Source organism: Buteo buteo, chromosome 10 (genome assembly GCF_964188355.1).
Source record: "Buteo buteo chromosome 10, bButBut1.hap1.1, whole genome shotgun sequence".
In the NCBI taxonomy this organism is placed as follows: Eukaryota; Metazoa; Chordata; class Aves; order Accipitriformes; family Accipitridae; genus Buteo; species Buteo buteo.
This window is the reverse complement of record NC_134180.1, coordinates 14,768,818-14,782,240: the sequence shown is the minus strand read 5'-3', so window position 1 is coordinate 14,782,240 and position 13,423 is coordinate 14,768,818. Positions and strand designations below refer to the sequence as shown.

The following is a 13,423-nucleotide window of genomic DNA, read 5'->3' as shown; positions in this document are numbered from 1 at the left end:
CACGCTCCAGCACCTCAATGTCTTTCCCGTAGTGAGGGGCCCAAACCTGAACACAGCACTCGAGGTGCGGCCTCACCAGTGCCGAGTACAGGGGAACAATCACCTCCCTGCTCCTGCTGGCCACACTATTTCTGATACAGGCCAGGATGCCATTGACCTTCTTGGCCACCTGGGCACACTGCTGGCTCATATTCAGCCAGCTGTCAACCAGCACCCCCAGGTCTTTCTCTGCCGGGAAGCTTTCCAGCCACTCTTCCCCAAGCCTGTAGCACTGCATGGGGTTGCTGTGACCCAAGTGCAGGACCCAGCACTCGGCCTTGTTGAACTTCATACAATTGGCCTCAGCCCATCGATCCAGCCTGTCCAGATCTCTCTGTAGAGCCTCCCTACCCTCAAGCAGATCGACCCTGCCTCCCAACTTGGTGTCATCTGCAAACTTGCTGAGGGTGCACTCAATCCCCTCATCCAAATCATTGATAAAGATATTAAACAGAACGGGGCCCAACACCGAGCCCTGAGGAACAGCACTTGTGACCCGCCACCAACTGGTTTTCACCCCATTCACCACAACCCTCTGGGCTCATCCATCGAAAAAAATGCTTCAATAGTTGCCTTAGTGGGAAAAGATCAAACAAGGAAATGTGGGCCTGCTGCTGAATGGGTTGAGTCATTTAGTAATTTATTTGTTTCAGCATAAACAGATAAGGCAGAGGTACTCAGTGCCTTCTTTGCCCTCAGTCTTCACCAGCAAATATCCCAGGTCTTTGAGCTTAGTAAGGGGATTGGGGAGAGAGAAGCTACCAGCAGTGAGTAATGGTGGAATCAAGGGTTATTTGAGAGAACTTGACCCATGATAGTCCATGGTAATCAACAGAGTGTATCTGCTGGTTTTGAGAGAGCTGGGTGATATCCCTGTAAGACCTCTCTCTGTTAGTTTTGGAAGATCATGGAGACTAGGGAAGATCCCTGATGATTGGAGAAAGGCAAATATTATGCCAGTCATCAAAAAAGTCTGAAAGGATGAGCCAGGGAACTACTGATTGATCAGCTTCACTTTGGTCCCTGTGAAAATCATGGACCGAGTCCTCTTGAACCACATTTCTGGAAATGTACTGGGTTTATGTGGCAAGGTTTTGGTAGTGAGTGGGCTGCAGGGGTGGCCTGTTTTGAGAAGACACCAGGCGCTGCCCCTGTGTTGGACAGAGCCAGTGCCAGCCGACTCCAAAACAGACCAACCGCTACCCAAAGCTGAGCCTATCAGTGGCACTGTTTTTGCCTCTGTGATACATAGTTAAGAAAGGATAAAAAACACTGGACAGCAGCTGTGAGAGAGGAGGGAGAAAATGTGAGACAAGCAGCCCTGCAGACACCAAGGCTGGTGAAGAAGAGGCAGGAGGAGGTGCTTTAGGTGCTGGAGTGGAGATTCCCCTGCAGCCTGTGCAGAAGACCGTGGTGAAGCAGGCTGTGCCCCTGCAGCCCATGGAGGACAACAGTGGAGCAGATATCCACACTACAGCCCATGGAGGACCCCACTCCACAGCAGGTGGAGATGCACTGAAGGAAGCTGCAGCCCATGGAGAGGAGTCCATGCAGGAGCAGGTTTTCTGGCAGGATCCGTGGCCTGTGGGGGACCCATGCTGGAGCAGTTCATGAAGGACTGTATCCTGTGGGAGGGACCCCACACTGGAGTAGAGAAACAGCATGAAGAGAAAGGACTGGCAGAGATGAAGTCTTATGAACTGACTGCAATTCCCATTCTCCATCCCCCTGCACTGTTCGTGGGGGAGAGAATGTAGAAGAGTTGGGAATGTAAGGAGTGAAGTTGAGACTTTTTTCCATGAGGGCAGCTGAGTCCTTGCTACCCAGAGAGGTTGTGCTGTCTCCATTCACAGCAGTTTCCAAGACCTGACTGGATGAAAACCTGAGTAACCTGTTCTGATGTCAGAGATGACCTGCTTGGAGTAAGAGGTTGGACTAGAGACCCCAAGGTCACATCAAGCCTGAATTAACATCTGATCCTATCATTATAGTTTAAGAAGGGAGACAGCTTCCCAAAGTAGCAGTGGTCTCTAAAGAGTAGTGGTCATTTGCAAGTAACTCTCATTATGAGAATGAGAAAAGATGAAATGCAATGTAGAACATGAATTCACTTCAGGTAATTTTGAAATTTTATAAAACACTCTCATGTGGACTAGCATGTCAAACTACATAATTTTTTGTTGAGACATAGTATCACACCCTTACTTGTTAAACACTAGTAGATTTTTGTCAATTTGCTTTAAGCCCACTGTAACATTTTGTTAGAGCCAAAACAGAACAGTTTTTACATGAGGTATTATACACTTCTAGGCTGTGATGGCAGAATTTTAATACCTTTAGAGCAAGTTGAGAAGCTTGATAGAAAAAGAGGACATATGTACAAATGACAGATGCACGGATTTTACAGACAATGCTGAAGCATCACAAATGCTGTCAATCAAACTAATGAAAATACACCATTTTATTCACTACAAAGTTTGTCAAAGATTTTTTATTGTTATTCTTAGATAACTAAGGGAGAAAAATGTTTAATTAGAGCATAATTTAGAGAAATGACAAAACAGCCCATTTCAATGGCTATCTAATGGTAGATTTTGACATGATAATATGATGTAAAAAGGGGCTTTCCACTACGGATGTACTTTTACTGAGCTTCATTGAATGGAAAAACTGCTACAGTCCAAATTCTTATTCATTTTATAAAATACATAGACTATATATAATAAGCCTATTGTCATTAGTATGTTTCAGTCAATAAAGGATTCTTAAACTGGCCAGGCAAAATACTTTTTCCATTATTGTCCGACTGCTTTTGCTCAGAAAATATCTGAGCTTTTTCCATATCTGAATATTGGTAAAAAAAATAAAATTAAGTTTTTGTTAGACTATGTAATCCACAGTTAGACAGGTTTATATATTTACTGAAACATTATATTGTAATTTCCAATACTAAAGGTTTTGCTGCTATAAGATTAAATTATTTCATTTCAGGTAAAAGGGCTCATCAGAATATGACATTAAATTAAATGACAGAATAAACTTGGTGGAATGTCAGCTCCCCAGAAACAGTTATTTCTAGAGACTGAGAGAAGATGGCTGAAATTTCTTTTAGTTTACTTTGTTATGAAACAACTTCTTTCTTAACATGTCACCAAATGCAGGTTATTTTCCAACTGTGTTTTGCTTTACATTCTCCTAAGCTGCACATAGATTGTCCCCTCACTTAATTTCTTCATCTGTACACATATGCTGTCATTCATTTCATCCATAATACAAAGCCAACAGGAAAAAAAAGAAAAAAAAAAGAACTATGTGGTGGTTTTTTTCTTTATTAGAAATCCATGTCAAATTTGAATTTTCCTATTTACCAGGGGACTCAGGAATTTTGATCTTCCATAAAGTACATTACTGAGACCTCCCTAGACACAAGCTGTGGCTTAAAGGAGCTGTTGTTTTATCCTCCTGCTCATGCTATCCTGACTGCAGAAGCTGAGATTGTTCTCTGCCTTTACACAAAATGTGTCTTGGGTTGTGAGGAGGAAATCGTTCTGATTCTAACACCCATAGACTAAAAATAATCTCTGTTACATTGATCAGGGAAACAGTGGCCATATAATTTAAAAGAAAATTTTAGGAATGACAGTTTGAAAGCTCAGTCATGGACTTGCTCTATTTAATCTAAAGAAAATAGGAGAAGAAAATACAGTGATGTGTTAATATGGCATGCTAATATTGCCGGCATTACATTGCACAGTCAGATCTTAGCCTGTGGTACCATTATTAACATGGTGTTCTGAATTCCCAAGCTGGTATAAATCTATTGACTTCCAAGATGCTTCCAAAGATCCTCCAAAAGGGATCTTAGGTAACAAGTTAACACAAGACATTTTGATAGCCTGGAAAAGTTCCAAAAAGCACTCAGCCTCAGCTGAAATAAAAACAAAGTGTGCCGTGGTCTTATAGGTGTGACAGACTTGTACAGATCTTGTAATTCAAAATATCAGGGATATGCAAAATATTAGTAGCAGAGAAATCAGGGGACCTGTTCTCTTCCAACACAGAGCAGGCAACTTTCTTCCCTGTAGCAGAGCATTGTCAATTCCTTTCATGAGGCTTACTGCATTTTTCTCATCTCTGCTAGCTCTGTATGCAGAATGTTAATCATTGTATTCAGCATTGAGCCCTGCTCTGATACTGAAGAACACTGAGAATCCAAGTCACCAGCTAAGTAGCTCTAGATATTTCTTACAGCCTAAATATGTCTGATATTCATCTGATTTCAGCAATAATATTTGTTCCCATTGTGATATTTTTCATTTATTCTTTGCCACTGAATTATGGTATGCCATTTCAATCTCTAGACGCCATTAATACAAGGAGGATTTACCTTGCAGAAGGGGTAAGTGAAAAACAGACATGATCAGCCATAAAATGAAAGTTAAATAAACTTTTTTGATCAACCATTGCATATAATGTTTTACATTTTCCCCCATTATTTGCAATTAGTTAAGAATATGAAAAATGGTAATGCATGTGCTACCCACGTGACAATAAATGAGGAAGTACTGAGATCATATCACATGTAGTTATGAAGTATCATGTTTTAAAAGTATCAATTCTATGGCCCCCAGCACGGTAATACTGGCTGTTAATCCTCAGGAATGGCTGGTACAATGTGTTGATTAGAGTGTAATAGTTTAATCATCTCTCAGTGTTAGGAGTTCATGTTGTAGTTTCACAGATCATGAAATGTGTCTGTTTAAGATATGAGCACATTATCTTTTCTTCTCTTTTTTTGCAGAAGGCACTATGTAACCATGCTTATTTTATCTCTGTCTCTCTCTTACCTGCATTATGGTGCTCATTAGCAGAATCATACAGGGCACAGGGGCAGTCAAAGATTATGTTTATTACAGGGAGAAAAAAAGCATTTTCTTATTGGAAATGCTTTTCCATTGCAAGTTAAGGAGTGTAAACCATCCTTATCACTTCTAAACACTGCATCCAATCAGTTGTTAGCTGTAGAGCTTATTGCCATTGTGCAAAGGACAGCAAATTGACAATATTTATTAAATAAGTTGTTACAGCAATATGAAAACTGAAAAGGCATCTTCTGAGTATATTCTTTCCTCAAGGTTTTGTGTTTATTTTTAGCTTCATGAAACTGAGTTTAAGTAGATATACCAATGTCTCAGAAGAACAGAAGGGAAACGAGAAGTTAGTGATTAAAACAGGTAGTCAGGAATGTGGCTTTTGGGTCTGATCCTCCCTAGGTGTATTAGTACACTCCTCTGAAGTCAGTAGAGCTTGGCCGATTTATACAAACTGCCGATCTGCACTTTGCCAAAGGACATACTTTGTAACAGTTCAGTGAACCTTATTTCCTTTTTTTTTTTTTTTTTACTACCAGTTAGTTAAATTTGAAAATGCACACTTTAGGCTTGGAAGGCTTTACTAAGCCAATGGGACTGTGCCTCCTTTAGATAAGCCAGACATAACCCTCTCTCACAGCATCTGTGCAAGCCTTGAAGGGAAGTGAGGACTGGGAAGTGTAGTGTGAGGAGACAAAGGCATAATTGTCACTTGCGAAGTGGAAAACAGGGAACTGGTTTTTGCAATACTACACTAAGACTCACAGAGATGCTTACCTGGTAATGTAGAATTTATTAAATACTCCTATTAATTCTAATTATTAAGCTACAAACCCAGGAAAAGATAATCTTTTTGGACAGAGGATAAGAACCAACTTCTTAGACAAAATTAGATACTTGATAAAATACTTGATAAAATAAACAGTTCCTTTCCTTTCCTTGATTTGTAGCCAGAGACAGCAGAGGGGCAGTGGTGCTGTCTTCAAGGGGAGAATAGGGGACAACTAATACCCAAAGATGAAGGCATGAGGAGAAACTGAATAATAACATGTTGCTAAGGACCTCCCAGATGAATTATTAAAAACACTTTATTAAATATAAAATCATCATCTTTGCCCCTTGCCTTTCATTTTTTACCTTCCAGAAGACCTTTCAATGGCTTTTGTCTTCTGATGATTCTTCATCCATCATAGAAAGTACTAAGCCAAAATAGGGCTGTTCTATTTCATCATGGCTCCGTGTCTCACAGGATGTGGACGAGGGTCACTCCAGCTCATCTAGAAAAGATCTTTCTTCTCCACCCATAAAAAAGAAAAAAATTTTTCCTTCTTTATGTAAAAATGTTGTTAAAAAAGCTAAACTAAATCTAAAGCTAAAACCAACAGACTTAGAAACAATGATGGTAATGGAGTAGTTTTTCATGTGAGCAGACATTTTCCCCAATCAACCCTCTCCCATGAGCAACCTAAAATTATAGCAATGTTAAATATTATGATTAACTCCAGTTTTAAGAGAGAGGCTACTTCAGTCAGTTGGATCATTGCATTCACAAAGTCTGCTGAAGTGTAGACTACCCAAAAGGAGCATCTGGCAGGGTGAAAGCTAAACCATGGGATAAGTGACTTCACTGCAGGAGCAAGCTGAAAGAAAAAATTGATTGCGAAGGGTGGTAGGATAGCAGCAGGCAGGAACGCAGACAGGAAAATGTGCTGATATATGGAAACAAGAAAAAAAAAGGATAGACGTGCAGTCAAGTGTGCTTCTCATTTTTTCCCCAGTAATTAAGGCCCTTTTAAATAGAAGTTTATTTAGGTTCAAAACTTATAAATCAACTTGTAAATTATCCTACTTATGCAAATAGATTAATAAAATTCTGTTATTAGGATTCAGTCTACGTATGTTATGTGGACTGAGCTACCATAACAATTCACAAAGCATAGGATGTTCACAATAACAGTGATCCTGTGATTTAATAACTCCTTTTTTACCACATTAGAGGTGGGGACATGAGTCAAAAAGAAGTTATGGGGGACATTTTTGAAGTGTCAAAGTACCATAAAATGCTTTGAAAGGCTGTATTTCAATTCTAAATACTTTTGAAAGTCTGATCCTTAATGGCTTGTCTCCGGTGAAATAACATGTCTAAAAGAGAGATGGCCTGTAAAATCACATTTACTTGCATTTTCTAAGAATTGGAACATACTGCTTTTAAGACAGTTTCCTGTCTTCGCCAAATGAGTCAATATACATTGATCTTTAAATATGTCTTTGCTTTCAGATCCTAGATTTGAAAGTAAGAAACTCTGATTCTTATTTAATCTTCATATTATCCATGTTGAGAGATAATGAGAGTGCTTGTATTTGTTTCAACATAAATTTAAAAGTTATAAGAATATTGACTTTTGCTGGTTTTATTCTAATATTACCACTAAAAATGAAGTTACCTTTCTACTTTGAAAGAGTTAAAATGTTCAATTCCTAATTGCAAAAGTTCAAATTTAAAAATATTAGTTCAAGAAAAAACAAATTAGAAGTTAATTTTTGCTGCAACAATAGCCATAACTACATAATTAAAAACTTTTTTTTTTCCAGATGAATTCAAATTATTTATGAAAAGGCTGCCCATGAATTATTTCCTGAACACATCTACTGTAATGCATTTGTGGACAATGGATTCTAATTTTCAACGTCGCTATGAGCAACTAGAAAACAGCATGAAGCAACTCTTCCTCAAGGCACAGAAAACTGTTCACAAGCTCTTTGGTCTTAGTAAAAGATGCCATAAACAGCCACTCATCCGCATGCCAAGGCAGAGGTAAGAAAGCCTACAAAAACCTGAGAAACTGTAACTGCTGTCTTGACACTAAAATCTCCTTAAGGGCATAGAAGTGGGAATGTGAGTAACATACGGTACGTGCACAATATACAGTTCTAATATTTGTAGGAGTTGAACAATCTCAGCTTTCAATATTGCTCTATTCATGTTTTCCTAAATACGATGGGAAAGGTCAAAATAAAACCTGATTTGTATATGACCGTGCAACTTAAATATAACATGAGCATACAGATTAATCCCATTTGGTCTGCCTGTTTTACAGAACCATATTTAGTGGAACTTGGCCAAGTGTAAAAGTGCCAAATAATTGTATACTGAATACTGAATACCTATTCTGAAGCAAGCACAGCTATTTTAAGAACTTTCCAGGTCATTATACAGTATATACCACATACTATTGATTTCTTGTCTCATTTGTCAGATATGAATTAGAATTGAAAGGATGCCTAAGGAAAGGAAATAGGACTGTTTTAGTCCTCCATAGAAACAGAGAGATCCTGAAAGCTAGCTAGTCAAATCTATATTAACATAAAGTGCTTATAGTTGATTGCTGGTCGAAAATTGCTTTATTGAAATTAGTGGAATGACACTAGAGTAAATCTGAAATGAATGAGCTTTTAAGTATGTTATTCTTCTGAGCGCAAGCATTATGGGCCTAGTCCAGTGACTCCTGCATTTAGCATGTATCTCCGTCAATTTTAAGGAAATCTAGTTTAGGTTCAGTGTTTCAGAACAGCAAAGGGTACTTTGCTCTCCCCTGCTTTCAGCTCTCCTATTGCAAGCTAAGGATCCATCAATTCCGCTTTGCCTTTTGGTGGCACTTAGCTAACCCTTCCCCTTTTTCTTTCAGAAGGAGACAACTGTTACGGCTCTCATGCTCCCCTTTTTCTACATATTGTGCTTTTCTTTGTGATCTGTTAGTTGAAAGAAAAAATGTATGTTTCACTTGTGGGGTCATTTCATAATTAGAAAACATTCCACTAAGGAAGGTTATATAGTCCCTCCAGTGCTTCAACATCATCTCCTGTGTTTCTTGGGCATGACCTGAATGAGCATTCTGCCAAAGAGATGATTCAACATGAAAGATGTCAGCAGGAACTCAGAGCTTTTTAAAATACAAGAAACAAAATCCAACCTCACTTTCTTTTTTTCCATACCAAAATTTAAAATAATCAGGTCTTGCAAAATAACCACTATAGGGTTTTGGAGCAATCTTTGGTTGCCATTGGTAATGGCAATGATAGAGTACAGATGAACTGAGATATAAAAAGCAGAGAGCAATTGAAACAATTGATCAAAACACACCTTTCTTGTTATATGAAGGATATTTTTTTTTCAAATGCAGAACTTGTGAGTTCATGGTTTATCAGTTAATAAAAAGATGTGGCGCTATGCAAAAAAAAGTTGTGGACAGGCTGGAAAGGGTCCAAAGAAGGGTCACAAAGATGATCAAAGGACTGGGAAGCCTGCCATATGAGGAAAGGCTGAGAGAACTGGGTTTGTTCAGCCTTGAGAAAAGAAGGCTTAGGGGAGACCTTACCACCATGTTCTGGTATTTAAAGGCTGGCTACGAACAAGATGGAGACTCCCTTTTTACAAGAAGTCACATGGAAAAGTTGAGGGGTAATGGGTATAAGTTACTCCTGGGGAGATTGCAATTGGACACAAGAGGAAAATTTTTCACAATGAGAACAATTAGCCATTGGAATAATCTCCCCGGGGGTGTGGTGGATTCCCCAACACTCGACTCTTTTAAGATTCAGCTGGACAGGGTGCTGGACCATCTTGTCCAGACTGTGCTTTTGCCGAGAAAGGTTGGACCAGATGATCCTTGAGGTCCCTTCCAACTGGTATTCTATGATAATACATTTTACTAGCAATGAGCTTGCCTGTTTTACAGGGAGTTGTAATAAACTTTCCTAACAGTTTGATTTTGCGATGCATGTCTAACTTAGGAATATCATAACTTAGTTTTAAGATAATTATGTCCCATTTTAGTGACTACCCTAAAATTTTTTCCAGTCAGTACGGAGGGAGACTGGACATATGATGACATAATGATGACCAATAGATGGCTCAAAGATCAGTGCTAAAGGCAGGTTTGGAATACTTAGCTAGTGGGATGCATTTGCTAAAAGAGAGCATTTTCAAAGGCTGGATTCCATCTGACTACCTGGGAAAATTGCCTTTTGACATCAAGGCTTTTACGGCTGATAAGAAGAGCTTTAAACTGAGAAGTGAGGGGGAAAGGTCAAAAGAAACTGGTTTAATTTTGAAACCTGGTTAAAAAAAACCTGATAGACCAAGATACTGAAATGGATAAAGGAATATCAGTGGTGAAAAGATGGATAGTGAGGTGAAAGAAAACACAGCTATTGATTGAATAGTATTCAGGTACTTCTCGTGGTGAGAGTATACCTAATCCAAAAAAGGTAGTGGATTTTTCAATACAGAACTACTAGCAGGTAAGCACGCAAATGAATAGCAGATAATGCAATGGAGAATGAATACCTGAGTAATGCAATGGAGAAACATGAATTATTGCTCAGCCTGTAAAAAACAGACATTTCAGCAGAAAGTGAGTGGAATAACCCCAAAACCAAGTACTAAACTTTCTTGTGTTTAAGGGAAGGAAGATAGAAATAAAAGCAAAAATCACAGCTTCATGTTCCAATGATATTCTAGGCTCCAAAGAAATGAGAAGGGGGAATTGGAACAAAATGCAATCCTTCCTAAAGGCTTTCCAAACAACTCCTTCCTATTACTGTTTGGGTTCTGCTATTGATGGTTAAGAGTGAATTTTATTATAGAAGGAGAAATGAGACAGATTTAATGGAGATATAAATACTATTTAAATTGTACTTTATGCACACTTGTCTTTTCAGATACAAAATAAAGAGCCAATGCTTCAGTTTTTAATAAAGGTCATGATGCTGGCAGTGAGTAAAAACAAAGTAACTATGCTAATGTTTAATTTTACACTGTATTTCACAAGTCAACAGAAGATATATACAAAGGATTTTTAAAGGAATATCTCAGAAGTGAGAGCTGGTTTTCTCTTTCATGAAGCTGGGAGTTATGTCCTAAAAGTTTAATATAATTCATGAAACTTTCTATAAGACTGAGTTTTATAGGAATTTATAGAAATTTTATAGGAATAAATTGCCATATACATGCTTATATCTGGCATGTAGGCTGCCAGAAATCATTCCGTCACACTTGAAGGAGCTCTTACATACAGTCAAGGTTATAATTAATTACTGAAAATACCTGTCTCTTTTCTCTGGCCTCAAAATTTTGTTACTGAACATGAAACAAACTGTTGCTTGATTTTTTTTAAATGGGATTCAATTAATCAGTTAGATCGAGTTGCTTGCAACTTTTTCTATATTTCCTGAAGAACAAGCCACTTAATAATCATAAAACTAAATTACATTTATATTTATTTTTCTAATCCTTGAACCAAAATACCTATGAATCCTCTTCAAACATCATTGTTCATAGTAGAAAAGAGTCAATCAACTGCAAGTTTAAGAAACTACATTCCTGTGTCTCCTTTTCAAACACAGTTTATATTCTTCAGCTAGAATAGTGTATAAATAGTTTTCTTTCAGTCTGCACTAGCGATCGGAACAATGTCTTTTTTACTGCAGCACTTTTGTATACACTGGGGATGGGAACAGGATTACTATTTTTATTTTATTCTGTTCATTGCAAATCTTTTCAAGTTCCAGATGTTCTTCCCAGATTTTAAGCTTTCTTTCATTAACATGAAGCAGACCATTGTTCCTTTTCCTGAAAGTCAAATCATGCCAAGATACATCAGAAGTCCATAGATTTCCATTATAAACCATTACGGTACTGCTGAGTGTAACTTTTAAAATTCACCTGAATTAATACACTTTCTGTAATCAGTGATGTATTTACTTGTCTCAGTTCAATGAAAAATACCAACTGAAAATTCAAAACCAACAGGAGCACAGAAATTGCTATGTAGATAATCTGTTCCCATGTTGTATAGAGGGATGGAATGATAAAACATTCAATTTCAAGAGACAAAGATAAAAACAAGGTTAAAAAAAAATGCACTCTGAAAAAGAAACTTGATGTTCTGTGGAGTGATGCTACCAGGTGAGCTACTGCCTCTATGCATTCAAGGCTCTGCTCCTTCAAAAGGCTCAAGTGATTATTACTAATATGTTCTCATTACATTGACACATTAGCCTTAAAAACTTGCAGTATCATATGCTCATTCATTGTGTTTGCTTGGCCAGAGTCTACTGCATGCAGCAATTGTTATTCCACTAGATGGCCAGCTCTTGCTGCAGTTTTTATACAGGAAAGTTGTTGAAACACCGCTAGTGGCACAACACATTTTGCTTTGCAGGAATCTGTGGGTGTTGTAAAATGTATATAAGAGAGTTTTTGAAACAATGTTAGAAGCACAACACATTTTGCTTTGTAGGAATCAAGATGAGGTGCAAACCCACATGTCTGCCTAAGCTCATCATGCATATTTCTGTATTAGGACCATGAGGTGCAAGGAACAATTGTTAATCTTCAGAAGCAGTTTGCATATGGTATCTGTGGTCTAGTACATCTACTCTGAGAAAAGGACTGATGTAGTCATTAAGTTAGTCCAAGCTCTCTATTCCAGCAGCATCTTTCTCAGATGAGGTGAGAAAGTGATGCCCTATTACAGGCAGCAAAGGGCAGGCTACCTCACAGCTTAGGCTGAGCACTGAGACTCAGACCTGCACTGAAAGATGAGATCTGTGCATGCATAATATCATGTTAACGTCACCTTTGGATTGAATCTTCTCATTTTTCAAAGACAAAAGAAGTGGAGGGAATAAAGAAATATCAATTTTACTCAATAGGGATGTCCATATAGGACACTGTAGCTCACATATGCAATGGGAAGAGGTAAAGCAGCAAGCAAAGTTGTGGTTATACAATTGTCACTGTGTTATGGGGAGGGAAAGTTGGTTTTGTCTCTGTTTTGGTTAACGTATCGGTAAGATTTCTTTTCAAACATGATGACTATATGCTGAGAAGCTGAAAATCACAGGAACAGAAGACCTGATCCTACCCATGAATTGCTGTCAGTAAAACACCTGAACCAGAGCTGAGGGTAAGCAGGCACTTACATCCACCCAAATTATGGAACAAAAATGACAAAACTGGAATATCTATGCTTAAGAGCATGAAAGAAATATAAACTGTGTTGGTGGAGGAGAATGTTCACATCTTCACTTTCCCAAATATTTTTCAATAAGAATGGCAATGAATTCCTATGATTGGATTTAATATTCAAACACTACTGAAAGACATTGAAGACAAGGAAAAACTTTCATTTCTCTTTCAGAAGTACCAGTTCAGCACTTGATTTCATTCTTTTCTGTGTCATTCAAATTGGTTCCTTGGCTAATGCTACCCATTTGAGTGAATGCACTCAGTACAGTATATTGCTATATATACAAACCTTATTTGTATGCAGTTTAAATCACTTCATAATGAAAAAGCATCGCTTGAGTCCAAATTTAACCAGCAGAATTTGTGATTTAATAAAGACATAAACAAAAGTATTAAAAGGAGAAACATAATGTAAATACAACAATAAGCCAGTGGAAAAAATTACATCTTCCTTGGCATAATAACAAAATGGAAATCTGCT

The 13,423-nt window shown here is 38.0% G+C and overlaps 1 protein-coding gene and 1 long non-coding RNA gene across 6 annotated transcripts in view; one reads left to right on the top strand and one right to left on the bottom strand.

Moving 5' to 3' along the window:
- The window catches only part of LOC142035956 (uncharacterized), an 87,100-nt gene that overhangs the window by 8,017 nt on the left and 65,660 nt on the right, over positions 1 to 13,423 (bottom strand). For 2 of the 4 annotated variants that reach the window (XR_012652008.1, XR_012652010.1), the window contains one exon: positions 6,048 to 6,202. The exons of 1 other annotated variant lie outside the window; for it this stretch is intronic. This is a non-coding gene — a long non-coding RNA (uncharacterized LOC142035956). Of the gene's footprint in view, positions 1 to 6,047; positions 6,206 to 13,423 lie in introns of all 4 variants that reach the window. One more of the 4 variants, XR_012652009.1, reaches the window with a different exon arrangement.
- Positions 1 to 13,423, top strand: part of BRINP3 (BMP/retinoic acid inducible neural specific 3) — a 233,730-nt gene that overhangs the window by 185,403 nt on the left and 34,904 nt on the right. For both annotated transcript variants that reach the window (XM_075038714.1, XM_075038715.1), the window contains exon 7: positions 7,503 to 7,725. In XM_075038714.1, the coding sequence (XP_074894815.1) occupies positions 7,503 to 7,725 (223 nt within the window). The remainder of the gene's footprint in view (positions 1 to 7,502; positions 7,726 to 13,423) is intronic.